Here is a 26,096-nt window from a genome sequence, read left to right as displayed (position 1 = left end):
ACTTTTCTCTTCCTTACACGGGCAAAGAGGGGCCCACCGAAAAAAAAAAATCTCATTGGCGGGTGGAATGGGTCTTATACAGTGGCGTTCTGGATTTCTTGCGATGCCTTGACGATGTCCATGCCCGGTCCGAATGCGGTGTCTGGGATTTGTTTATTCAGGGCTAGATGATTGGGATCAATAAACCACCGAATAGATTATGAATAGATCTATATCTCCGCGAAAACGAAAGAGATGAGGGAGACGATGGTGTGGTGACGGCAGTTCAGGGAGGGGCGGGCTGGGCACGGGATCTGGAACATCAGGGCAGAGGGAACGGCCTGGATTACTTCAGGAGAAAAAAGAGGACGGGATCAAGTAAAGATTGACCTGATGAGGCTCCTCCACTCTCCCCTCAACCCCGCGCTTCCGGAAACGCCGGCACGGACCTCCCCGTCCGGTTCCCCACCTCGTGCACCAGCTCCTCCCCTGCGCTCGCTACCCCTCCCTCAACAACCCCTCTCAAGCGACCGGCGGCAGCAGCTCCCCCACGCACTCGCCAAACCCCAGCACCGTCCTCCCCTCCCCGTCCACGCACCTCCCCTCCAACACGACCGCATCGCCATCCTCCAGATAGGCCAGCCGCTCGCCGTCGCCGTCGCCGTCGCCGCCGCCGGTCGCGAGGGCGAGCGGCCGCGCCCCGTCCAGCGTCGCCTCGAACAGGCAGGCCAGCTCCGTCTTGCGCCCGGTGCGCGCGTCGGCCGCGTCGCCCGACACGGTGCCGGTGCCGACGAGGTCGCCGGTGCGCAGGCCGCACCCGGACGACGCCTGCTGCGCGAGCTGCTGGAACGGCGTCCACAGCAGGTACGCGAGGTTGCTGGCGCACAGCCGGTGCCGCCGCCCGCCGCGGAGCAGGTGCGCGGACAGGCGGACGTCGAAGGTCGCGGTCGCGGCGCCGGCGCCGGCACCGGCACCGGCACCGCTGCTGCTGCTGTCGTCGTCGTCGTCCTTGTCGTATTGCAGGTAGGGAAGGGGAGAGGCGAGCGTCTGCGGGTGCTTGGGCGCGACGGCGAAGGGCGCCAGGGCGTCGAGCGTGACGACCCAGGGGGAGACGGTGGTGCCGAAGGCTTTGGAGTTGAAGGGCCCCAGCGGCGGCATCTCGAAGCGCTGGATGTCGCGCGCGGACCAGTCGTTGAGGAGGACGAGGCCGAAGATGTGGTCGGCGGCGGCCGAGGCCGAGGCGAGGGTCGAGCCGTAGGGGAGCGGCTTGGACACGACGGTGGCCATTTCGAGCTCGTAGTCGACGGCTCGCGAGGGGGCGTGGACGGCCTTCTTGGGCTCGGCGGACGCGTCCCAGTAGGTGCCTTTGGGGCGGTTCAGCTTGTGCGGGGACGGCATGACGCTCGAGGCGCGGCCGTTGTAGGCCGAGGGGGCGTTGAAGAAGTTGTCGGGGATCTTGCCCGAGCTCATGGGGGCGCACTTCTTGGGTCAGTCGTGCTGCGCGGCTTGTTTTGGCTCCGGTGTGGCGAGCGGAGCGCGCTTACGTTGCTGCAGTGTTCCCACGAGCAGAAGAAGTCGGTGTAGCCCTTGCACTCCATGGGGAGGTGCATCTTCACGTCTTTGAGTGGGACGAAACACTTCTCGCCAACTGATCCGGCCTTGATGGCATCGATTATCTGCTGTCTGGCAGCTGTCCGCACGGTTCCCGGCAGGGCGGCGAAGATACTGAGATCATGCTTTAAGCTATTAAAACGCCATTGTTCTCTTCTAAGTGGGGTACAGAGGCATGCTCACATGGCCAAACGCGTCGCTGACTTGCTGGTCTTTGAAGATGGCTTGTTCGCTCAGTTGACGGAGGTCAAGCGCGAAGTCGCCGACGGCAGTCGCGCAGCGTGTCTGCGGAGCGGCGGCTGTAGAGAACACGCCGAAGGGGATGTTGGCAAGTGTGAAGGGCGAGCCTTCGGCGATATCGGGCGTAAAGCCCATTTCAGAAACTCGAAGGAGGGGGTGCTCGGCTTGCGAATGGGATATCTTGGAGAACGATAACTCAATGCTCGACCGGGCAACGGTAAGATTAATAGCTGGTCGGAGGCGGGAACCTTGGAGAAGTCCGGGCCGTCCATGCATGCTGCGGTGAGTTTTCGTTTCCGGCAGGCAGCCTGCGAGGGCGGGTGGCCGGACACTATTGACGTCGGGACCGCGAATCGGTTCCGAACGGGCCAATTCCCCGCTCTGCATGCAGTATGCCCTTGGCCCCATGTCCACCTCTGAGGAGAGCCGAACCCTCTTTCTCCGGTCATCTCTCTACTCCATTGTTGTCTTCGCCAGGAATAAATAGCAAGTTCTAGCACCCGCAACCATCAGCCCCACCAGTGTAATATCAACATCTCTGTGAAAGCTTCCAAGCACCAAGCATGGCATTGTTTTCCGCTCCCCGCCGCCTCGTCACCGGCCATGACGAGAAAGGCAAGGCCGTCTACCTCAAGGATCACACCGTCGAGCCGGAACCCACCAACATGGACGCCTCCTTCGCCGTGCTCTGGGAGACGCATGAGTTCCCCGCCACCAACAACGACTTCAAGGACCCAATCACCACAAAGACCGAGAGTCTCTCCAACAAGGACGGCGTGGTTCTGCGCGTCGTCGACATTCCTGCAAACACCGTCACGGTATGGAAGAAGTCTTCCTTCGTACTCCCGTGACATGCGTATTTGACTGAACCCTGATGGCAGCCTTTCCACCGAACCGTCTCCCTGGATTTTGGGATTGTTCTGGAAGGGGAGGTGGAGTGGTATGTTGCTCGGCTGCTGTGAAAGCCTTGGTTTCTGACTGGCACTGCAGCTACCTCGACGACGGCGTGACGAAACGCATGAAGCGTGGAGACGTGTGCGTACAGCGCGGAACGATACACGGCTGGAAGAACCCCACAGACAAGCCAGCCAGGATCTACTTTGTCCTTATCGGTACGGGCTTATTTCTTACCTTTCTGCCGTCCGGTGTCTACGGGTGAGCTTGTTGTGCATGCTGTGATCTCGCTGACCTTTGCACTTACAGCGGCGGAGCCGGTGCTGATAGACGGCAAGCCGTTCGAGAAGACTGGGTTCTCAGACAAGGAGGTCACGACTGGAGGGAAGTAAACTTGACTATGCCTCATTCGAGACCACCTTCATACACAATGAATCTATGCTGCTTAGCCTTGAGTGCCTGCTTTCGCGTAGTTGTATCTCTCCCCCGTCTTTCTTTTTTGTTCTTTTTTTTTCCACAACGGAATTGAACATCTCTTTGGAGTTTTCCCGAGTAACAGAAATATTACCTGCACAACAACTTTCCGAGTTTTTCAAAGGCATCCAAGTGGGTAGAGTGTAGTGCTGTGCGGCTTTATTCGGCCTGTATGATCGGCGTATGGATCCAATGCCAACCGATCATTACCCCAACCTGTATAAAGAGAAACGGCGCTTCGCATGGCAACCAATGGAATGATGACCATAAGTACAAGAGCAAGTAGGGCGATGGTAGTCTCGCTCGACAAGTGATTTGAGCCCGTGGAATGGCTTGCTTCGTCGTCTTGAGAGCTGTTGGCGTGGCAAGATGGCTGCTCAGCTCCAGCGTAAAGTTCATTGCCTTTATCGGACATGGTCTGTCGTTCGAGGTTTTATAGATGGACGAACCCCGGTCAGGTGTGATGTAGGCGCAGAAGAGAGCAGCGAATGGGAAGTCCACGCGCAACGTGCATCGCCCCATTTCGTAAGATGCGTCGGATGATTGAATGGCCCGTATAAGAGAATACGGAGAAGAGAAAAAAAGGTCAGAGCAGCTTAGACAGTAAGAGGTGGGGGAGAATTGGAGTAGGGGAAAGCAAAAGAGGGAAATCAGTGAGCGGTAGCAGCAGTAGAAGTGCCAGAACGACCGGGGAGGATAAGGTGCTCTCCCGCATAGGGTAGCACATGTGGGAACAGCCGTAGCGGTAGGCGCGACGGCTGGCTGAGATCGCTTGCCTAGCAGGCCTTCGCATTGCTTGTACGGAATAAATCCCCCGGGCTCTAAATGCATATCAGGACAGCATGGATCAGGCCCCTGGTTAAGAAATGTGCATAGAATCTATCATGGATTTTCCCCGGTCTAGATTCTGAGCAGGAATAATGTAAAAGACAAGAGATTGAACAAGAGATACGTCAGTATGGACCCGGGACTCGTCGAAAGAAGAAAAAATGCGGCCAAAGGGTATCTGATCCACCTTGCCGGGGATCTCTGGCCTTCGTTTCCTTCTCTTTCGGTCCACGCAAGCGTTGTCGTCGCCGGTGTTTGAGCAAGTACCGTCCTCTCATGCCATCTCTGTGCTGAAAAACGGACTGTTCGCACAACACTACCTTGACCCAACAAAATAAGGAAACCCGGATACCTAAGCTCTCTCGTCCTCCGTCTCCGAAAACCCCGTCTCCTTGGTCCTCCCGCCGCTCTTCTTCTTGCTAAACGACCAATCTGCCTCTTGGAACCTCCCGCGGAAGCAGACGCCAGGGTGGAAGATGGTCAGAGCGATGCACGCGATGAAGATCATGGGGCCCTCGAGGATCATGAACAGCAGCTCGTCGTTTGCCAATTCGCCGTCAAAGCCCTCGTTCAACTCCAACAGCCGGTAGATGCAGCGGACGAAAATGGTAACTGTGGCAACAGCAATGCCTATCCTCAAAGTCAGCAAACTCAGAATGAAAGGAAAAAAAAAACATGGATACTCACCAAACAAGAACAGCTTCCACATCTTGGTCCTCCTCAAACCCTCAAAGCTCTCGTTCAGCCTGTGCTTGTTCTGCACGACCCGCCACGCAAATTCGGCGCACAGCAAAATAAAGGCTGCGAGCGACGCGACCTGGGTGGCCAGACCGGCAATCATGATGTTGATGCCCGTGTCGCGCAGGTCGTCCTGGTCCTTGTCGGCGGTAGCAGTGAGAGCGCCGCCGGCGGCCTGCAGGATCAGCGACAGCAGGTCGCAGCAAACGAAGATGATGGCGTAGGTGCGCGGCGCGATGCGCGACACGTGTTCGCCGTACACGACGACGATGCGGCCGAGGCAGAGGTAGATGGCGGCGCTGAGGAAGGCCGGGCCGATGGTGAGGCAGATGAGGTACCTTTTGGATGCTTGCGTCAGCCATGGAACAAAGACGACGATGAGGGAGATGCTCACTCGAGGAAGGGGTCGAATGGGAAGGGGTTGAAATGCAGCTGGACGCGGCCGACGTAGCCGATGATTTCAAGGGCCAGGCCGCCGATCATGCCGACGAGGAAGCCCCATGTCCGATAGCGAATGCCGAAGAAGAGCTGGAAAGGCACGAGGAAGGCGAAGATGGCTAGATAGGTGGCGTTGCCGGCAAGTGTTGGGATGTAGGTGAAGTTGGCGAGTTCGAGCGAGCAAGTGTCGATTGTGCAGTACTCGCCCGGGTCCTCCATTATCAGTGTTTGGTTGGTCGTCATTGTCGTGAAACAGGCTCGTTTGGAGACTCAAAATGGGGAAGGGAAGCCAGTGGGTGCAGATGCTGTTGCTTGCATGCGGAGACGAATGATTTAAAGTGCGAAAGAAGAACGGTTTGGGTTCTTACGCTGGAATCCATCATGGCAGTGCTGATGGAAACCAGCACTGCTTATTTTTCCGCAGCCGTACTACTTGGCACTGCAGAGACACGCATCTCGGAAGGGGCGCAGTTGATCCTTCGTTGTTTAAAAAAAATGGGGGCGGGCTGACGGGCCCAACCACAGACGCGGAATTGTTGTTGCCTGAAGCGGCGGTGCGTCGTCTCACTGCTCGGAGTCGGATTCGGACACGGGCTAGGCTTCCCGCCGTTGACCAGCCCCAAAGCCACCAAGCCACCGTGAACTGTCCGCACGCCAAACGAGTTAGCATTGCGACCACTTGTAAGACGCGTTCCCCCATATGTGCAAAGACACGAGGGGGAGGAGTCCACACGGGCCGTGCGCACGAGGCTGATGCCCGCCGGTCATGACCTCAACACCAATGACTAAGGATGATGGTGTTTTCCCCAAGCCTTGGCCGGAATGGTTCCGCAGGATCCTAAGACGTCGGTGAATCACGTACTCGACGACTGGCCGGCCTCAGAACGCGTCCGGAAACACGGGCCAGTCGCCCATGGCGTCCCCCATATGCATGTCCGGGAAGTAAGCCGCCAGCTGCTGATCGAGCGTGACCAGTCCGTCGGAGGCCAGCAGGTCAGGCAGCATCAAATCGCTTCCCCAGTACTGCGAGAAGTTGATCAGCTCTGCCGCCCCGCCGCCCGAGCCAGACGGCTGGTCCACCGCTTGGGCGGCGCCTCGCACCCGCGCGTACCGATCCTCGAACCACTTCTGCAGCCGCTGCACGCGCTGGGAGAACTCGTTGAAGATGTACGGATGGCCCGTCATGTCCACGCCCACGCCCGACCGCCCCAGGGCACCGAGCCTCAGCGCGATCTGAGAAAGCAGCGCCGACAGATCGAGCGGAGCCTGCACGCCCCCGGAGATGCCCAGGGAAGGGTGCGATGCGGCAAAGACCAGTTTCGCCGATACCGTTAGCGCGAGGCTGAGCTGTAGCCACTCCGAGTTATTATACGCCAGATCACTGCGGGGCGGGAGAGACAGGAAATAGCCCAGCAACGAACTTGCTGCCTGGAAGCCGCTGTCCAAGTCGTTGACGTCCAGAGGGGCGCCTGGATGAAGACCAGAGCAAAAGTGGCGCATGTGTACCGCGTTCAATTCAGCCGTGTAGAACAGCATATAAACGAGTTCTGATGCGATCGCTGTCAGCACCTCGAGCAGCATGCCGCTTCCCTTTGACGTTTCCTTACCGTTTTCCCTCAAGTCGAAGGGCAGCTGAGCTCTGATGGAGTTCGGGTTCATCTGTGAGACTGCCCCAGCCAAGTCCTGTGCTTCGGCCGGAGTGGTGGCTTGAACGTTGAGAGGCGTGTCCACCTCTTCTATGCAACGCTGTAGGCGTATTATAGCGTACAGATACTTATCAGTGGGATGCTCCGGGTTCGAGCTCAGAGATTTGCAGCAATCTTCGATGTAGGCAGTGCATGGAAAGGTATTTAGCTTCTGCAAGAGGGATGCGATGCTGCAACAGTCAGGGAAAATCCGCCACGAGAGTCAAGAGCCGACCAACCTCGAGGAGAGGTAGTAGCAGCCAGCTACAGCCCTCTTTATCTCATTGCTCCTCGACGGGGGAGGCGCTTTCGACTCCGATACGGGGTCATGCTCGGTAGACCCGACATGGGTTTTCCAAAACTGCGTGCGCGGAGGCCGGTCGAATCTCTGATCGGCAATGATGCTGATGGCAATGTGCAGATGCTGCGAGTACCGCCTCGGTCTCGGATGATAATGGCTCCTGCCCAAAAGTCAGCCAGCCAAAGCCATGGCCGCATCCACCACCTCCCCCATACTCACCAAGCCAAGCCCACCAACAAGCCCATCAGCAAATCCACCCCTATCGCCTTCTTTCCCCCCCTCCCCGCAACCCTCTCGGCCGCCACTTCCCGCAACCTCCTCGCGCACTCCCTCTGCAACGCCACGTCCTCGAAACTCGCCGCGCCGACCACGGCCAGAAACAACACGGGCCGCTCCTTCCTCAGCCGCCTCACGACGACGGCCGGTTCCGCTGGCGGGCGGGCTCGTCTTGCTCTTTTCCCTCCCACTGCCACGCCCTCGTCGTCGTCGTCGTCGTCGAAACCATCGCCATCGTAATCGGGCAGGACGACGAAGGGGAAGTGCGGCGTCAGTGCTGTGCGGTAGATGTGCATGCAGCGCTCTGCCTGGGCGAGAGAGATGACGCCGTCGTCGATGATGTCGGGGACGGCGGTGGCGGCGGCGGTGGATGTGGTTTTGACCGCGTGCAGAGGAGGATGGGTCGTCGCCGCCGGGTGATGAGGGATGGCTGCGACGGTCGAAGAGGAGGAAGGGACGGTTCCGGGATTGGACGAAGACGACGCCGAGGGTGACGACGCCGCGGCCGCCGCGGCCGCCGCGTACAAGCAGCTCGCAGAGGCCGACGAAGAAGCGCCCTGCAGGACGAGCAAGCGATCGAGTTTCTCCTGAATGGCGTCGAGTTGGCGTTGGGTGGGATCCTGCATGGCAGCAGCAGGAGCAGCCCCCGGCGCATCAACTTGATTCGCACCGCTGGCACCAGCGCCGCCATACCCAGGGAGCCCGGCACCGGCACCGGCACCGGCAGCAGAGGCCGGGAGGGGAGGAGGAGTAGTAGCGGCAGGGAGGCCGCCTCTGCCGCCGCCCCCGTAGCGGCGGCGGGCGGGGCGGAAGACGCAGTCCTTGCGCAGGCGACGGCAGCGGTCGCAGGCGCCCGAGGGCTGGCTGCGCAGGCACCTGATCTTGGCGTGCACGCAGTTCTGGCATGTGCGTATCGTCTCGGACGGCTGCGCGTCCATTATTGGTGGGTGTGGGGCGGGGCTGCGAGAGAAGAGGAAGAAGGGAAAACGAAAGGGACCAAAGGAATGTTGGGGCAGGGGAAACACGGGGCAGAAAGACAGGTGGTGGGTTCATACGCTGCTGCGAGAAGTGGCTACAGCAGACGTTATTGCCTCAACAGTTTGGTTGATGATCCATCAAGGTAAGCGCGCCGGCATGGGACAAGAGAGGCAATAATGAGGCTTTGCGGTTGCAGATGCCTACGCGCGGCACGACATCACGTGTGTTCGGCAAGTAGGTCGATCGTCTGCAGTACTAAATATAGTTGTGTCAGATACGGCTGGATGCTTTTTTTTTCGCGTTCTCGCTTAAGTCGCAGTTCAGCTACAAAGATGCATCAATAATAATGAGAGCGTTGAGATCTGCTCTAGGACTATACAGCTTGAAATAAGGCGCATGCTTCACGAAACGCCAGGGCCGAGCAGCCTATTTCGAAGCGTCATCGCTGCGCTTTATCCCGAGAATAAGGGATTATATGGTTCCCTTTCGTGTTTGCGTGCATGCGGGGCAAACCGAGTAGTTATACTTAAGCGAGGGTGGTCGTGCCTTTAGGCAGCGAACAACTAAACTAGTCCCAATAGTTAGATATTCCACTTCGCTTGCGCGCACGGCCGGAAGACTATCAGAAGGTGGACTTGTTGCATAGAGACGTCAAGTGTTGGAGGATGAAGAAGCGATGTCGACTAGTAAGGAAAGGCTACGATCGAGCGTCGTAATAAGACAGGAAACTCTACTATATAGTAAAAAACGGGGATTTTGAATCAGCGATGAAGATGAAGATTTGCCAGGTAGCATATGAGGTGCAGAGGCCGTTCGTGGGCTGCTTGTGCGGCTTTATCGTGCACTGTCGCCCGGTGTAAAGAAAGCGACTTCAATAATCTCATAGAAAAGTAAGCAAAGCTTAGTGGGAGCAGAGTAGACACTGCATATTATTCGAGGATCCACAAGTGAGGAGGACAGCTGGGGGAAGCGCACTGTTGAGGAAATGTTGGTTTCCACGAACAGCGCCGTATGCATTTGCCTATTGTGCTACCCCAAAGTTTTCCCATCATTTATTGTTCCGTAGAACCTAGGCCGTTGTCTTTACCGCTCCAGACCTTTCCGCATATCCTCCAAAGCAAATTTGAGCTGACCGTCTCCTCGTGCATGCCGTGCGCCGTATTATCCCTGGTCGTAGCTTCAGAAGGATAAGGCAAAGTCCGTCGTGTGCCAGGCGATTCCATTTCAAGGCAACGGACTCAGCAGAACCGCCGCGCAAGCAGACTGGCATGTGCCATAGGCGGTGTTGCATGCTACGATGGTCGCGGGAGCGGTGGCACCAGCGGTGGCGCCCCAAGTGAACCCCGCAGCACCGTAGCACGCCATCACGACTGACGCGCAGCCAGCCTGACAGACCGCGTATCCCACCGGTCCAGCGGTGGCGGTTCCGGCCAGAAGAAGTGAGCCGTAAGCGGCTAGCGGAAAATGGAAGCGCATATTTGCTTTGGGTAAGGTTGGCTGATTATCTAGAGATGTTTAATGAGTAGACACCCTTGGGTGGCATGTGCTGGTTGCATTTACTCACGAGTGTGTGGAGCGGGTCAGCTATTTGCGGCAGAAGGTTGTGGCAGGTTGCGGGGTTGAGTCTGTGGTGTTGGGTGATGAAAAGAGGCGAGGCGGCAGCAGGACAGAAAACCGCTGAGCTGGTGGTGAATGTCGAGAGAGGAAGTTACGGTCGGCTGCAACCACCTTGAGCCTCAGTCATCCTCAGGCATCCCGAGGCGCGCTCTTCACTTGCAGTCGCTTCAAGCCTTTTGATCTCACAACTCCAAGACATGCAATCGGCGCCGGGATGCGTGGTGGGGTTCAGTCTGCACGATCCGCATCTTGCCTCCACATCAGCGGCCGATGCGAGGCAGATCACGGACGACAGCCTCATCCCTGTAACCAACGTCGCAGATGGCGGCCGGACAGCATAAGGGTGCTTGTGTGCTTGCACATGGCGAAGGGACTTGGAAGACAGGCAGCGAGTCGTGTACCATTATGGCACAAAGACCCTGCTCGTGGTGTCTTGGAACAAAGCTGGCGCGATCATAAAGCATGCAAACACTTGAGGAAATCACCTAATTTTTGCTTGCTGTCTACGAAGACTCTCGTGTATGTGACTCCATTTGCATGGTGCATCGACGAGCGAGGCGGATGTGTTGAGAAGGACGGCGATGATGAAGACCACCGAGCTCGTGGAGCGGCGAAGCAGGGATTTAAGGACGGGGCAGACGCGTAGCGGACTAGCCCGAGTTGGCGTAGCGCGTGAGAGTTGTAGATTCGCCCCCTCGCGGGACCGGGTACGCGCAAGCCACTCCACCACCTCCAAACGCCGTCATCCTCCCGCTCACCACCGCCCGTCCGCCACCGCTGTCATTTGCCCGGCTCGTTTGCGCCATCGCCTTCCACGCATCCGTGCTCTCACGCGTCGTGCTCCTGTCCTGGGCAGAGCCACGAGCCGCTCCAGCAGCCCCCGGCGTCGAACGCCAAAATGCTTAATGGGTAAGCTTATTCAAGCCTCTTCTGCGCCTCCGAATGCCGCATGTGCACCATGTCGTGTCGGCATGGCCGCAGCTCGGCGTGCCCGCCTGGGCCCCCCCTATCGCACCTCCCAATAGCTGCGTCCTCTATCGCAGTGCGACAGCGGAGCCATTATCTTACTCCTGCCGTGTTTGTAGCCTGAGCCACGGCCCAACTCCGGCAACCTCATGCGGACTTACATATCACGACAATAATGCCGATCCCTGCGTCGTAAGCCTCGTCTACTTCAGCACGCCCGTGTCCCCCAAAACGGCCCAGTGCTTGTGGCTTATCCCGCCCTGCCGATACGCTCCGGCCTCGCTCAGCCCAATCATTCCGCCAGACGACTCAGGCCCCAATCGACCCGTGAAGAAACCTTGATTTATGGCCCCATGTCTGGAGCCTCACCGTCGGCATGAACCGCGCAATTGCCGCCCTCGCATGACGCTCCTTTGCTCCAAGATGACGACTGCCTGCGCTTTGCAACGCTGGAATCCACCCGCCGGCGCGCCTGTGTGCTGTTTCAACACCTGTTCTGCCGTTTCATCTCTTCCCAGCCCCCGAACATGTTCCGATCTGCAGGTGACATGTGCGCTGGTCCCTCCCGCTGGCCGGTTTCGCGCCACTTTCGCCGCGCGAAAAAAAGATGCCGTCTCTTGCAATCCGCCGACGAGCACACTACTCCTGTGGCCCATGCCTGGGACGCGTAACACCCTGAAGTCCGAAGAAGGCCTCACGATCCGGGGAACAATCCTTTATAATGTTTGAGGTGCGACTGGGAACAATGACAAGCACTCGCCTTTCTCTCCAACCGGGCCCTAGCCCTTCATCGAGCCCAAAATGCGCTCTTCGCTTTCCGTTCTTTCGGCCGTGACCCTCTTGGTCCAGGGCCTTCACGCCTACTCTACCAACTACACCAGCCAGAATCTTGCTTCCGGAACCAGTACGTCTCTCAACATGGTGACCCGTCGAACGCTTGTCGAATTCTAACCCGACTCAGTCAAGCTCGGAGACTGGCAAAATGCCTATGACCGCGCAAAAACATTCGTCGATGGGCTCAGCACTTCTGAAAAGGTTTCCCTGATCACTGGCTCCGATGTCTCCAACTTTACCGCTCTCTACTTCAGGGATTCCGGCGACTCCATTCTCGACTACTACTACGTCACCACCTGGTACGTTGCCTTCTGCATGAGCTGTTGGTGGAACAACCACTGACTCACCAGGCCCCTCTCCTCGGCCCTTGCCATGACTTGGGACAAAGATCAGATGTACCAGATGTACAAGGCCTTGGGCGACGAGTTCTACGCCAAGGGAATCAACGTTGCCAACGGCCCTGTCAGCCAACCCTTGGGCCGTTCTCCCTGGGGTGGACGCAACGGCGAGTCATTCGGTCCCGACTCGTACCTGAACGGCATCGCTTTTGGTCTTTCCGTGAAGGGCTACGGCGATGCTGGCGTCATTTCCGGAGCCAAGCATTTCCTCTTGAACGAGCAGGAAAACAACCGCACCCAGAGTTCTACCGGTGGCGGTGGCGGTGGCGGCAGCCCTCCCAGTGATGGCGCCAACTCCACCGTCTCTAGTGGCGGCGATAACTCCACCTCGCCCGATGGTGGCATGGCCGGCGGCAGCGATTCATCGAGCTCTGAGAGCACTGCCTACTCCGCTCAGGTTGATGACAAGACCCTCCATGAGACGTACGTTGAGCACACCTGATGAAAACAGAGCAAATCCAGCTGATAAACGACTACAGGTACATGTGGCCTTTCTATGACGGTGTCAAGGCCGGTCTGGGCGCTGTGATGTGTGCTCTGAACCGAGTGAACGAGGTAAGGCTGAGTCATCATACGAGGGAATGGCTGCGCTGACCTATCCATAGACCTACGCGTGCGAGAACCAGGACCTCATTGGCGGTATGCTCAAGACTGAGATCGGATTCCCTGGTTTCGTGTTTGGCGACGTTGGTGGTCAGAAGACTGCCTTCGGGTCTGCCAATGCCGGCATGGACTACGGCAGTTCCTCGACTTGGAGCAACTCGACCATCAACACGGGTCTGAACAACGGTTCTTTGACCGAGGCTCGGCTGACCGACATGGCCGTCCGCAATGTCTTGCCCTCGTACTATTTCAACCAGCAGGATGGCTCGTACCCCGCGACCGCCGGCCTTGAGGACTACGTCGACCCCCGTGCGAACCACAGCAAGATCGCCCGTAACATTGCCGCTTCCTCGCTGGTACTCCTCAAGAACGTCAACGGCGCCCTGCCCCTGAACAAGCCGAAGTCCATGTCCATCTTCGGTGCCCATGCCGGCGCTGCGAATGCCGGCCCCAACGACCCCCTCTCCGTCACCGGCTCTGACGACGTCTTCCAAGGCCACGCCGCCAGCCTGGGCGGCAGCGGCACCGGCTCGTTCTCCTACCTGATCACCCCCCACTACGCCCTGACTACCAAGGTCATCGAGGACGGCACCATGTTCCGCTGGCTCATGAACGACACGGCCTATGCCTCGTCCAGCAGCTCGGGCGGCGTCTCGGGCTACTCGTCGGGCACCGGCGCAGCCCACACCTACGCCGCCTACGCCGCCGACACCGAAGTCTGCCTCGTCTTCCTGAACTCTTACTCGGGCGAGGGCGCCGACCGCACCGAGCTCTACAACACCGACCAAGACGCCATGGTCGCCTCGGTGGCGGGCACCTGCAACAACACCATCGTCGTCATCAACGCCATCGCCGCCCGCCTCGTCGACGCGTGGATCGAGCACGACAACGTCACGGCCGTCGTGTACGGCGGCATGCTCGGGCAGGAGTCGGGCCGCGCCATCGTGGACGTCCTGTACGGCGACGTCAACCCGTCGGGCAAGCTGGCGTACACGCTCGCGCGCAACGAGTCCGACTACAACACGGCGCTGTGCACCGAGCTGCTGTGCGACTTCTCCGAGGGCAACTACATCGACTACAAGTACTTCGACGCGTACAACGTCACCCCCCGCTACGAGTTCGGCTTCGGCCTGTCCTACACCTCCTTCGCCTACGCCGCCGACCTGACCGTCGCCAAGGCCCCCGCCGCCAACCTCGAGCAGAAGTACTCGCGCGGCCAGCGCGCCGTCGGCGGCCGCGAGGACCTCTGGGACGTCGTGGCCACCGCCGAGACCGACGTCTCCAACTCGGGCGACCGCGACGGCGCCGAGGCCGTGCAGCTGTACGTCGCCTTCCCCGACGCCGCCGCCCAGCCCGTCCGGCAGCTGCGCGGGTTCGAGAAGGTGCAGCTGGCCAAGGGCGAGAAGAAGACTGTCAAGTTCGAGTTGAGGAGGAGGGACCTGAGTTATTGGGACGTGGAGGCGCAGAACTGGGCGGTCGCGAGTGGAGAGTATACGTTTTGGGTGGGGGCGAGCAGTCGCGATCTGAAGAGCAAGGCCACCTTGACGGTTTAGGAAATTCTCGGGGAGAATTGATCGAGGCCAGCAGAGGCTCTCTGACGAGGGTTTATCTTTCTATCTTTACCTTCTATGTGTAAATGTTTTGGACGATATATATGTTGCCGAGTACCGATACCTTGAATGATTAAGAAGAAGAGTCGCTATACCCCATGGGTTGTGTTCGTTCTGCAGAAAGATGGTCAGCATCGCCATCGGCGGCAGCAACCTCACCTGTGATGATCACGGCTGTGGTAGAGGAAGAGGAGGGAGGGGAGAAAGGGAGAGAGAAGGGGGTGGAGGAGAAGGAGCAGACTGTGAGGGTGAGGGATGTGGAGGTGACGATGGAGCGGGAGGAAGGAGTGGCAAGCAAGGCTTGATCTGTATGAAGCGGAGCTCGCGGGCGAAGGGAATCGAGTAGGGTGTTCGGAACGATTCGTCCAGCTCCCAAAGCGCACGCCATCCACTCCGCGACGCCCCCATAGACCGACGGTCAAGTCACCTGCTCGTCCTTGATATTCTCAAAGCCTTCTATGACGAAGTGCGCGGCCTCCCACCGCTATCCGCCTAGACTTATTTCCAGAACCTCCTCGCAATCAAACCGTTCCACGCCCGCCCAACAAACGGCGCGCAGCAGGAGCAACTCTCCGAGTACAAGTTCCTCATTGGCTTCGGCTGCCGCGCGCTGATCGAGCTGTGGCACTCCACCTACCCCACGGAAGAGATGGACGATGACCCGCACAACGACTGCCTCGATCTGCTCGCCCCTTCTCCTTATCGACGAACAGGCAGCACATGCACGCGTTCGACCGAAAGCCCCGATACGTCGCCGCCGACCAGTCCAAATACGTTTGCTGTTGGAATAATCGCATGGAGATTGTATTAGTGCTATCTACTAGTCTTTTGTAGACCTGGATGCTGATTGCTGGCTTATTTGCCTGCAATCCACTGCAAGTTTGCCTACGTTCGGCTTGATTTTCAACTTTTACTAGTAGTGCAACAGCGAGGTCTACCGCGCACGGAGCAACACCAACAACAATACCAACGACAGTGTGGTAGCGATGTGTGATTTTATTTTTTGTAACACCAAAACCCCAGCGACGGGGCGACCCTGCGCTCGGCCATGGCGGCGGACTTTGCGCCCATCTTCAACGCAAGAAATTAGAGGATCCGGATCTCATTCATTCGACGATGAATTCCACAATCACAGCCGGGACGTCAGGTGCAAAGAAGAACTGGATGATGGTGTGGCCATGGGCAACACACGGCCTGTTCGCGGACGGCGCCAGATGCCTGACATCACACGGGAATACTCCATCGCAAGGACGACAAAGAGGGATACAAGGCCATACGGGAAGTCTGCCTTGAGCTTCTTCACTGCGTCCACCTGGATACTAGAGCGTATCCGGACGGATACTGGGGATCTATCGTTCGGGCTGGTGTCATTGACAAGTAGCTATCGTGGCCTGAGTAGGGATAGGAGTAGGAGTAGCAATAAGGGGACCAATTCTAGATGCTGCTAGGAGAACAGGACCTTGGCCAACGCAATGAACGGGGCGGCCGCTTCCTGGGACTTGCGGGTGTCGTGCATCCTCTAGCGCATCAAGCTCCAAGCGATGAGAGGTTTAAAACCGTCAAGCGGGGTGGCTGAGGCAATGAAAGTCACAAGTCTCAACGACTCTCTGGAAGTTTGCGCAGTGACAAGTGTCTTACTCTCTTCAATCCCGCTTCTCGCCCACCGGAACACGCAGCCCATGACAGCCGGCATAATCGCTGGCAGCAGGCGGTTCCCACCCCTGCAAGACCTCGTCCCGCACATGGTCGGCAATCTTGAAAACCTCGACCTTGATCGGCCTGCACGTCTCCTCCATCTTCCGGGCACCCTCGCCCTCGCCCGTCTCGCCGTCCCTCACGCCGACCCAGCCCCACTCGCTCAGGTCGCCCCCGGGACAGGTGCTCAGGGCGCACAGCAGGTCCTGCTCGGCGAAGAACTCGAGGTAGTCGTCGGGGCGCGAGGGCGAGGCCTCCATGAAGTAGCGGCCCTTGTCGTCGAGGCCGGTGACCTGGAAGACGTTGAGGACGTCGTGGACGTCGGATTCGGCGAGGCCGTAGGGCAGGACGGCGCGGACGAGGTTGGAGTGGCAGTGGTAGTCGTAGGAGCGGCCGGTGAGCATGCGGTTGACTGTATTTTCACTCTCGGCTCAGCATCAGCTTTCTCTTCCCCCATCGATTGTACTCTCTCTCTCTCTCTCTCTCTCTGTGTGTGTGTGTGTGTGTGTGTGTGTGTGTGTGTGTGTGTGTGTGTGTGTGTGTGTGTGTGTGTATACTGACCATACGGATCGCACCTCGTCCCCAACAAATCGTGACACCTCCCGCCCCACCGACTCCTCCCCTTCCCCTCGACCCCCCTCCCCTCCCCGGCCATCCCCTCCTCCCTCCCATCATCCCCCCCGTCATCCCCCCAATCCCCACGGCCCAGCGTGTCGGCGACGATGCCGCACAGGGGGCGCATGTAAGGGAGGCAGCTCCACAGGCGGTCGCCCGTGGAGACGTGGCTGGCGTGCAGCTGGCGGGTGCGGCTGGCCCAGAAGCGCTCGCGCGGGTTGGCCGCGCTCCACACGTTGAGGTCGCCGACCTGGGGGCCGAGGGGGGTCGACAGCCGGAAGACGTGGCCGGCGGGCACGCGGAAGGCGCGGCCGCTGCGGGGGGGCACGACGAGGGTGAGGGTGGGGAGGCGGGGTGGGGGGGCCGCCGGGATGGTGGAATCGGTGCTGGTGGTGGGAGAGGGAGGGGAACAAGCTGTGGAGGCGATGCGCGAGTAGAGGGCTGTGGGCGGGTGGAGGATGGATTGCGGCGAGTCGGGGAGGTAGGCGGGGACCGGGGCGGTGGGGGAGGATTTGTAGGGCGGGAAGGAGGAGGAGGAGGCGGCGGCGGCGGCGGCGGCGGCGGAGGCAGCGGCCATTTTTTTTGTTTGTTTTTGTTCTGGCTTGTTCTCGGGCGAGGGAGGGGGAATGGGGGCGTTTGTATCGATCTGGGGTCTGCTTGCTGCTGCCAGTCGTCGTGGTCACTTTTCGGGGGGTGACGGAAGTCTGCTGGAGCGGGGTGGGTGGATGGGTTTATTATAAGGCTTCATTGCTAGCTAGCAGCTCCGGAACGTCGACTGGGTTGCCGACTCACGCTCCGGTAGCTTGGATTGGTCGCCGACGCGGACCGGGTGTGGCTGGCTAGATGGCATGGTTCTGGATGCGTTGGCGCGAGAGGAGAGAATCTCATGAGGCGATGAGTTGCGCCGCCGGGACTTTTTTTTTTCTTTGGCTGATCGGCTTCCGAACGCGATCTGTTATCAATTGGTTGCCGGGCGTGCCGCGGCGCAGTGCGGGGTCGAGCGGCCCGCAGAAGCTCTCCTGCAGCTCTGCACCAGACTCCAAGAAATCCATTTCCAACGCAGCCATCTAGGTAAAAGACTCAAAGCGACGACCTCGCCCACACCTTCCCGCCGTCCAACACGAGCGTGTCCCCATTCACGTGCCCCGCCGCCCGACTGCTCAGAAACACGACCGCCGCGGCGATGTCTTCGGGCTCACCCAGCCTCTTGTTCGGGTTCGCGGCCGCCAGCTTGTCCTGCCCGCCGGCCGCCTCCATCAGCCCGTTGGCCATCTTGGAGGGGAAAAACCCGGGCGCGATGCCGTTGACCAGGATGTTGCGGGGCCCCAGCTCGACGGCGAGGTTGCGCGCGAGGTGCAGCACGGCGGCTTTGGAGGCCGAGTAGGCGGGCGTGCTGTTGGCCGAGCCGGTGCTGCCGATGCCGACGCCGGCGGTGGAGCCGGTGATGAGGACGCGCGAGGGCGAGGACGGGGTCGAGGCTTGGGAGAGGAGGGGCGCGAACCTGCGATGCCGAGGTTGGCGCCGTCAGCTTGAAACAAAAAGGAAACAAAAAGGGAACCGTACTTCTGGATCGTGAAGAAGACGCTCTTCACGTTCAGGTCCATGACCTTGCTGAACGCATCGTCGGGATGCTCGTCGAATTTGGAACCCCACGTCGCGCCCGCGTTGGCGAACAGGATGTCGACCTTGTCGGTATGCTTCGCAACCTCGGCCACCAGCCGCTCAATCTCCGACACCTTGCTGCTGTCTGCAGGCACCGAGATGGCCTTGGCCGATGCGTGTTTGTTCGGGAGTGCGTTGAGCGCTGCGCACGCTTCGTCGCACGCTTTGGCTTTGCGCGAAGTGATGAAGACCTTGGAGCAGCCGGCCTGGAGAAGGCTGCAGGAAGCGGAACCAGTCAGCGCACGTGCCCTTTCTGGACGACGCACAGAGAGAGAGAGAGAGAGAGAGAGAGAGAGAGAGAGAGAGAGAGAGAGAGCTCACCCCGACGCGGCGTGCAGACCCAGCCCACGAGATCCGCCCGTCACGACAGCAACCTTGCCGTCGAGGCGGAAGATGTTGCCAAAGTCTTTCAATTGGACATCTTGCTGAGCGGAACCCATGGTGATGTGTTGTGGGTTCGTCAAGAGGGTGGCACGTAGATTGAAGGGAAGCAAAACCCAAGCTCATGAAGACGGAGATATCATCGCACGGCGGTCCCGAGGCGAATCGCTTTACCCCACGGTCTGATGATTACTAGCCGCCCACGGACCTCGGCTGAGCAGCACCCCTGCTAGTGCAGTCTGTTTGGGTAATTACACAGACAGGTGGCGGGGCACAAGATGAAAGTGTATATATTAGAAGACTTTTGTATTTTAACCAACGCCCCCATGCTCGTGGTAATGTGCAGAATCATGATAGTTTTTTATCCCGGCAGGCATCCAATGCTACGCACCCAAACAAGAACCGAAAGATGCAACATGCTTTTAGTGATCGCCGTTCACTTGTCTCTCAAGATTTGCGACGAGAGAGCTCGGGCCGTTGACGCTCTGAGACGTCCTCAGAGGCGAGACGTTCGAAGGGGCGAGCGTTTCTCCGTGCTGCTTTGGCCGGAAAGGAATAGGTGTGCTTGGTCGGGATGCGAGGAACTGCAACAGCCGTCAGCCTTTTCTTGACATGGACACTTCGCTCAGACTTACAGACGATGCAGCGGACAACAAAGCGATGAGGGAAGCCTGGACCACGTCCTCGTGAATGCCCACTCCCCACACCCTCTGCTTGGATGCCGGCGTGGAGCACTCAATGTACGTGGCCGCCTGCTGTTGACCCTCGCGGCCCTCGCCAATGGCGTGCTCCTTGTACTCGGTGACGTCGAGCTCGATGCCGAGAGACTTTAGGGCATTGGCAAGAGACGAGATGGCACCGTTGCCGGTACCCTTGATCTTGTGCTGCTGGCCGTCGATCTCGATGACGCCAGAGAACAACCTCCTGAGGCTCGTCGTGCTCGGCATCTTGCCGTTCTCGCCCGGAGCCGGCGACACGGAGCGGTCGGTGAGAATGTCGTAATCGACGAGGGTAAACCGAGGGTTCTTCTCGAGGTGGTAGGAATCCTTGAAGAGCTTCGTGATCTCGGTCGGAAGGAGCTCGCGTCCGAGGAGATCCGTCTGCTTCTGGATGATCTTGGAGAAGGCGACCTGGAGGCCACGGGGGAGGTCGAGCTCGAGCTCGCGCTGGATGATCCAGGCAACGCCGCCCTTGCCGGACTGCGAGTTGACGCGGATGATGGCTTCGTAGGTGCGTCCGATGTCCTGGGGATCGAGAGGAAGGTACGGGACCTGCCAGTAGCTGGAGTCGGTCGCGCCTTCGACCTTGCGCTTCTGGAAGCCCTTCTTGATGGCGTCCTGGTGGGAACCGCTGAAAGCGCACACGACCAACTGGCCGCCATACGGAGCCCTGGCATGGACGGGGATCTTGTTGCTCTTCTCAACCACGTCGATGACGCCGGGAAGGTCGGAGAAGTCGATCTTGGGGTGGATTCCCTGGGTGTACAGGTTGAGGCCGAGGGTGACGAGATCGACGTTTCCGGTTCTCTCGCCATTGCCAAAGAGGGTGCCCTCTACTCTGTCCGCACCAGCCATCTGGGCCATCTCGGCGGCGGCGACGGCGCAGCCGCGATCGTTGTGAGGGTGAAGGGAAATGCAGACCTTCTCCCTCTCGGAAATGTTGCGGCAGAAGTATTCGATCTGGTCGGCATAGACGTTGGGAGTGGCCATCTCGACGGTGGCAGGAAGGTTGAAGATGATGGGAGTGTCGAGGGTGGGTTCCCAGGCGGCCTTGACGGCCTCGCAGACCTCGAGGGCAAAGTCGGGGTTGGAGTCGGAGAAGGTCTCTGGGGAGAACTCGTAGGCCCACTCGGTGCCGGCCTGGTCGGGGTCGTCCTTGGTGATGGACCTCGCGTACCGGGTGCACTCGACGGCCAGGGCCTTGGTCTGGGCGTTGTCCATGTTGAAGACGATCTGCTGGAAGCACGGGCTGGTGGCGAGGTACAGGTGGAGGATGGCCTTCTTGGCGCCCTTGAGCGAGTCGACGGTGCGGCGGATGAGCTCCTTGCGGCAGGGCGAAAGGACCTGGAGCCAGACGTCGTCGGGCACGATGCCGGGGGTGCGCACGAGCTTCTGGGTGAAGTCGAAGTCGGTTTGCGAGGCCGACGGGAACGAGACCTCGATCTCCTTGTAGCCGAGCTTGACCAGCATGTTGAAGTAGTCCCACTTCTGGTCACCGTCCTAGACAAACAGGTCAGAGGCAGAGCGGGCGGGATTCTTGACGGGGGAGCGCACCATGGGGTCGACGAGAGACTGGTTGCCATCGCGCAAGTCAGTGGAGAGCCAGCGCGGCGGCTTCTGGATGGTCTTGGACGGCCATTGGCGGTCGGGCAGGTTGAGCGGCTTGAAGGCCTTGTATTTTGTGGAAGGATCCTGGAGCATGGGCATGGTGGCAGCGGTGGAGGGCACAGAATTTGCCTGGGGACGAGGAGTTGAGTGGGAGCCGGGCTGGCGACGTCAAAAAGTAGAATTATTGAGTCACTCGGGCGCTACCGCGCTACGGCTCAGAAACCGTGCAGCCGTGCAGCCCCGCTATTCCCCCGCGCCGATACCGGGACCCGTCCGCCGATTGCAGGTCCGGCCAATCCAAAGGCCCGGTAAAACTACTACCTACTCCGCACCCAAAGCGATCCCCCCAATTGGGCATCCTGCAAGCTCAGCATCACCTGTTGTGCTCCGGCGAGTATCGAACCGCGGGCCGGCGAGCAGCAGCGGTGGGAAGGTCTATAGTGCCTGTCGGCGAAATTCTCGGCATGATTCGCTGCGTGGGCAAGATCCTGAGCTGACCTTGCAATGTCGTGGCCCTGGGTTGTCGGATTCTTGTGGGCTGTGGCATTTGACGGAGCACCTGGCTGGAGCCTCACCCCTCGGGCTGGGGCTAAACCGCTTGCCTTTTTTTTTTTTTTTGCCCATCGTCACCACTCCCGTCACTTCGCGAAATAGCATAGATGGAGAAGCGCAGCGGAAAGAGAAATGTATCAGCGTAGCATATAACAAGTGCCTCTCTACAATGCCGACCCTTGCAGACCCAGAGGCCGCGGCTAGACTGATGAATGAACTCTCAGGCGGACGAAGTTGAACTAGCAACACAAAATAAAATGGCCTATCATGTACCAACTCCCCATATTGAATTCGGAACAAAGACTGATGGCTGAGAAAAGAGACAAGCGTCTGACTGAGTGACCCGAACCCTACGTTACCTCTCCCAGGTCCTCTTGGTCAGACAAGTCCGCCGTGTCAATGTGTTCCAAACCCCAAGTCCCTACACGGGCGCCGTGGTGACGACGGCGCAGCCATGTCGTACGTTGCGCTTCGAACAGTGTGATGGGTATTCATGCGCTCTCCGAGTGTTGAATTCCCACGCGTCCGTAGCTGATCCTTTAACTCGAGATTCAGTACTTCTAAGACGCCGTCTACCTCGAAAAACGAATCCGACCTTCCACGTAGCATGTTTGATGGCATGCTTCAGTGAAAGATACAGATCCATCAGCTGGATATAGCGACAGACTGAGACGGCCCTGATCTTCGCCTGGCGCTCCTTCCGTCCTTTAGGGGTCTCCTTGTAAAACGCGAACTTGTCGTCCAGGTCGTCGGACGCCTGGCGGACCTCCCTGGCCAGCACCTCCTGGTACACACCGTCGATCCGAGCGTGGAAGTCATCAGGTGTCATCCCTCCCACGCACCTCTCGACGTCGGCATACCCGTCACCACACAGTCTGTTTCCCTCCGGATTGTCGTTCTGGAGACCCCGGATGAAGACAGCCACGACCCGAGCCTGATAGCTGTGCGTCAGCAACTCCTCCATGTGCCCAAACGGCGGCTTGTCCGTTATGGAGGAAATTCTGCTTCATGTGCCACAGCCCGAACACGGGTAACACAAAGCGTAGCCGGTCACCCGGTACTTCAGACTCCATCCTAAAGCTCTGCGCTCTTCGCATGTTCGCAACCGTCTTCTGATCGCCAAAACAAAGCAGCAGCCTTTGCCTCATGGCATCGTCAGACAGGGCCAACTGCGTCCGGATTTCGCCCAGTACTGACATCGTGCCGTCAATGGACCCCTCCGAAAATTTGATAGGGCCCAAGGTCATATTCTCAGTCTTTCTTTCTTGGACGCTATGTCATCGTCGCCTTTAAACTCCGGATAGGTGGTACTGATGGCCTGGAAGATGGAAATGCTTCGACATCGGGTACCTCCAACATGTCATTGTCTACCTCGATCTCGCGTACGAAGCTGGTGTCGTAGACGGGTCAAGGAGGCACGGACGGCGGCAGATGGCGAGGGCCCGGACGAGCGGATCCGAGGGTGGAACGGCGGGCAGTCGAATCCGGAGGTTTATAATGAGTATCCGAACCATCGTCTGTCTCCGTACGTGTGGATGCGGAGCTGTTCTAGTTGGTCGCGGGTGGTGTTGGATACGCCAGCCGATGCGCGCCACTCCGGAGGCCGTAGCGCGATGCAGAACCAGTAGACATGGCTAGAAAGTTGATTGATTGTAGCGAATGCGCTGAGGATTCGAATGGTACCGTTTGTTACGGTGTTCTGATGGGGGTGGTGATGCTGAATCTTGAACAGGTTTTCGGATGGGTAGGTGTTTGAGTTTGCTCCTGAGGCAACGTTTTACCTGCTACGCCTGCGAGCTGGGACTAAGCCCAAAGCGGACTCTCTATTCTGGGTTGCCTTCTTCAACAATTTGTACAGTTTCAACATTCTCACCTACATGCGAAAATCTGCTTCAGCTACTTACGGAGAATAGCTGTCTCGACGTAGGTCTACGTTGAGATGCCTTCTTTTACTGCCCTCGATTTCTTTCGATCGCAATCCACTGTGTGTACAGAATGCACGGACAGGCACGGTTTGACGTTGATTCTCTAAATTTAGACAGTGAAAACGGAAAACGATGCCGGGGTCCGGAAAGGGGTCCTGCTCTAAATGTAGGAATCGGATCGACGTTTGAGCCACGGCCGTGCCAGAGTCTGGAACAATCGACACTCCCGTTGAAACGATCCCGGTTACGCGGCACCGACGAGTCCATCAGGCTGCGGTGCACATGGAAGCCAAAGCGCATGGGAGCGGGCTCATTTGTCGGATAACTAGCAGGTTTCTTTCGGTCATGGCCGACCAGCATATGCCGACTCCGCCACTGCCAAGAAGAATCTGGTGGTTGGGGGCAGTCCTCTGATGACCTGCTCCACATAAACTCAAGCTAGGTATGCATGAGTTCGCCCGGAACAATGTCCCTCGCAAAGTCTATCCGCCGTAGGCTGTTGTAAACGCAGCCGTTGGACCATGACAGGGCCGGAGCACCATGCGGTCACCGTGTGGTCCTCCTTTCCAAGGATCTCCACGAGTAATCGACCCTACAGTCAACGGTGAGTCCGGTGGGCACGTCCTTTGGGGCGGCGAACCGGCAGGTTCCACTGCCTATTTGTGCGGCAGTGGAGGATTATTCAGCCCCTGAACAAGAGACCATTTGCTGCATGCAGGAGAAGGATGGCGCACTGTCCCGTCCAAGCGAGCATTCTCGTATTTGTTTCACTCTCTTTAAACCCATCACGCGCGAAGCGAAGAGGGAGCGAGAGAGAAAGTGGAGAGAGAGAGAGAGAGAGAGAGAAGGAGGGAGTATACACTCTCTCGGGACTCACCAATCGTTACAACAATGCTCAGGCCACGGACAAAACTAGAATGGGCTTACTTTGGCATCACGACGGCGCAGGCCGTCGTCACCATGGCCTTGCAACTGTGAGTGTTGAATTAGACGTTGCGAAGCTCAATGCAACCACTAACGCACCAACGACAAGCACCGTCCTCGTCAACTACCTTGACTGGGTGCATCCATGGGCGTATCAAGTGCCTCTCGCATACACCTTCCCCATCTCCATCGCCGTCTTCATCGCGGGCACGACCTACCAGGCCATCCTGACGGTCGACTCGTTCCGGCTCAAGAGCAACATCCAGATCTTCGCCCAATGCACGGCCAACGCCTGCCTCTCCATCTCGTCGACGCTGCAATACGACCAGCTCCGGCACGCGGCCCACCAGGTCGCCACCGGGCGCGCCACCACGCCGGCCGACGCGCCCTTCGCCAAGGCGCGCCCGTTCTGGACGGCGGGCACCAACGGGCTCCTCATCGGCAGCATCGCCGCGTCCTTTGCCAGCACGGGGGCCATGTGCTGCCTCGCGGCGCCGCTGCACCGCGAGTTCTCGTGGGCGCTGTACAAGGACCTCAGCGCCGACGCGCGCACGCGGTCGCGCTACCTGGCCTACCAGGCGTACCTCGTGCTCATCAAGCTGGCCTTCTACTTCGTCTTCTCCTTCGTCGCCATCTACGCCTTCGTCGACAACGCGCCGCACTTTGCCCGCCCCGCCTTCGGCCTCACCCTCGCCGTCATCCCCCTCTCGCTGCTCACCGTCGCCGTCGCCGTCTACTCGACCCGCGCCGAGGCCCGCGCCGGCATGGCCCTGACCGTCGCCCTCTACCTGGCCGCCGTCGCGTGGCTGCTGTCGCGCATGGCCGTGCTGGTGTGCGGCGGCGCCGAGGCGGAGGTGCCCGTCATGCGCAACGAGCAGCTGCTCTTCGTCGTCGCCGCCGTCGTCTTCCTGCTCGCCGCCACCGCCGCCGCCGTGCGGTGCCTGCTCAACTTCGGCAAGGGGCTGAAGCCCATCTTGCTGGGCCAGGCGCGGCGGAAGCTGGGTCCAACCGCCGGTGCTGGTGCCGGTGCCGGTGCCGCGGGTGCAGCTGGCCCGTCGTCGTCCATCAACGGATCGAACCGTGTCGAGAGTGAGGAGTACTACTTCCAGAGGCTGAATCACGGGTCGAGTACGCTGGATTTGAATGGGAGGTTTGAGTTGGATTGAGGGAGGAGGGGTGGGAAACGGGGAGAAAAAAAAAGTTGGGCGGCGTGGTACTGGGTTGGCGCGGGATCACTTTGCTTTTTTTTTGGTATTTCTTTTGCTGTATTCCACGTTTCATCTATTCTCTTTTGTTCATCCGGGCGGATAAAGGTAAGGAAAGGCAATGCATCACACTAATGTTTCTCTTTTTCGAAAGAGGTGGGAAGGCTGAATAGCAGCACATGGCGCTAGAATGAAGAAGTTGGTATTTCTTGGCTGTATCGCTTGAGCTGCCCCGCTGAGAACTCAATCAACTCCTTTCCGCCCTTAGTCGCAGACCTTCAGGCAATCCTTGCCGTCCGGGTTGGGCTGGCAAGTGGTAGCAAAGCCGTCGTGATCACCG

The 26,096-nt window shown here is 58.9% G+C and overlaps 9 protein-coding genes across 9 annotated transcripts; 3 read left to right on the top strand and 6 right to left on the bottom strand.

The window, feature by feature from the left end:
* Nucleotides 1-501: 501 nt before the first annotated feature.
* On the bottom strand, nt 502-1,965 carry BKCO1_7000052 (fumarylacetoacetase; the record flags this gene model as incomplete). The annotated part of the gene is made up of 3 exons (XM_020278527.1): nt 502-1,458; nt 1,524-1,715; nt 1,774-1,965. 3 exons carry the CDS (start codon nt 1,963-1,965, stop codon nt 502-504), a joined length of 1,341 nt encoding a protein of 446 aa, XP_020126178.1.
* Nucleotides 1,966-2,393: 428 nt separating this feature from the next.
* BKCO1_7000051 (cupin) lies at nt 2,394-3,116 on the top strand (the record flags this gene model as incomplete). The annotated part of the gene is made up of 4 exons (XM_020278526.1): nt 2,394-2,648; nt 2,712-2,770; nt 2,821-2,942; nt 3,034-3,116. The coding sequence occupies 4 exons, from the start codon at nt 2,394-2,396 to the stop codon at nt 3,114-3,116; spliced, it is 519 nt and encodes a 172-aa protein (XP_020126179.1).
* A 1,262-nt stretch (nt 3,117-4,378) lies between these two features.
* Nucleotides 4,379-5,445, bottom strand: BKCO1_7000050 (rta1 domain protein; the record flags this gene model as incomplete). The annotated part of the gene is made up of 3 exons (XM_020278525.1): nt 4,379-4,656; nt 4,714-5,102; nt 5,159-5,445. The coding sequence occupies 3 exons, from the start codon at nt 5,443-5,445 to the stop codon at nt 4,379-4,381; spliced, it is 954 nt and encodes a 317-aa protein (XP_020126180.1).
* Nucleotides 5,446-6,081: 636 nt separating this feature from the next.
* BKCO1_7000049 (zn 2cys6 transcription factor) lies at nt 6,082-8,402 on the bottom strand (the record flags this gene model as incomplete). The annotated part of the gene is made up of 4 exons (XM_020278523.1): nt 6,082-6,749; nt 6,810-7,078; nt 7,127-7,348; nt 7,408-8,402. The coding sequence occupies 4 exons, from the start codon at nt 8,400-8,402 to the stop codon at nt 6,082-6,084; spliced, it is 2,154 nt and encodes a 717-aa protein (XP_020126141.1).
* A 3,424-nt stretch (nt 8,403-11,826) lies between these two features.
* BKCO1_7000048 (beta-glucosidase d) lies at nt 11,827-14,413 on the top strand (the record flags this gene model as incomplete). The annotated part of the gene is made up of 5 exons (XM_020278522.1): nt 11,827-11,929; nt 11,987-12,158; nt 12,210-12,680; nt 12,737-12,812; nt 12,863-14,413. 5 exons carry the CDS (start codon nt 11,827-11,829, stop codon nt 14,411-14,413), a joined length of 2,373 nt encoding a protein of 790 aa, XP_020126140.1.
* Nucleotides 14,414-16,113: 1,700 nt separating this feature from the next.
* Nucleotides 16,114-17,357, bottom strand: BKCO1_7000047 (meiotic chromosome segregation protein; the record flags this gene model as incomplete). Its single annotated transcript, XM_020278521.1, has 2 exons — nt 16,114-16,577; nt 16,727-17,357. 2 exons carry the CDS (start codon nt 17,355-17,357, stop codon nt 16,114-16,116), a joined length of 1,095 nt encoding a protein of 364 aa, XP_020126157.1.
* A 503-nt stretch (nt 17,358-17,860) lies between these two features.
* BKCO1_7000046 (gluconate 5-dehydrogenase) lies at nt 17,861-18,882 on the bottom strand (the record flags this gene model as incomplete). The annotated part of the gene is made up of 3 exons (XM_020278520.1): nt 17,861-18,281; nt 18,344-18,658; nt 18,764-18,882. 3 exons carry the CDS (start codon nt 18,880-18,882, stop codon nt 17,861-17,863), a joined length of 855 nt encoding a protein of 284 aa, XP_020126156.1.
* A 363-nt stretch (nt 18,883-19,245) lies between these two features.
* Nucleotides 19,246-21,249, bottom strand: BKCO1_7000045 (2-isopropylmalate synthase; the record flags this gene model as incomplete). Its single annotated transcript, XM_020278519.1, has 3 exons — nt 19,246-19,407; nt 19,459-21,042; nt 21,097-21,249. 3 exons carry the CDS (start codon nt 21,247-21,249, stop codon nt 19,246-19,248), a joined length of 1,899 nt encoding a protein of 632 aa, XP_020126155.1.
* Nucleotides 21,250-24,518: 3,269 nt separating this feature from the next.
* BKCO1_7000044 (uncharacterized protein) lies at nt 24,519-25,717 on the top strand (the record flags this gene model as incomplete). Its single annotated transcript, XM_020278518.1, has 2 exons — nt 24,519-24,601; nt 24,661-25,717. The coding sequence occupies 2 exons, from the start codon at nt 24,519-24,521 to the stop codon at nt 25,715-25,717; spliced, it is 1,140 nt and encodes a 379-aa protein (XP_020126154.1).
* Nucleotides 25,718-26,096: the final 379 nt, after the last annotated feature.

The sequence above is a fragment of the Diplodia corticola genome (assembly GCF_001883845.1).
Source record: "Diplodia corticola strain CBS 112549 chromosome Unknown scaffold70, whole genome shotgun sequence".
Taxonomy (NCBI): domain Eukaryota; kingdom Fungi; phylum Ascomycota; class Dothideomycetes; order Botryosphaeriales; family Botryosphaeriaceae; genus Diplodia; species Diplodia corticola.
The sequence above is the reverse complement of the archived record's forward strand: the minus strand, read 5'-3'. Positions and strand labels throughout refer to the sequence as shown.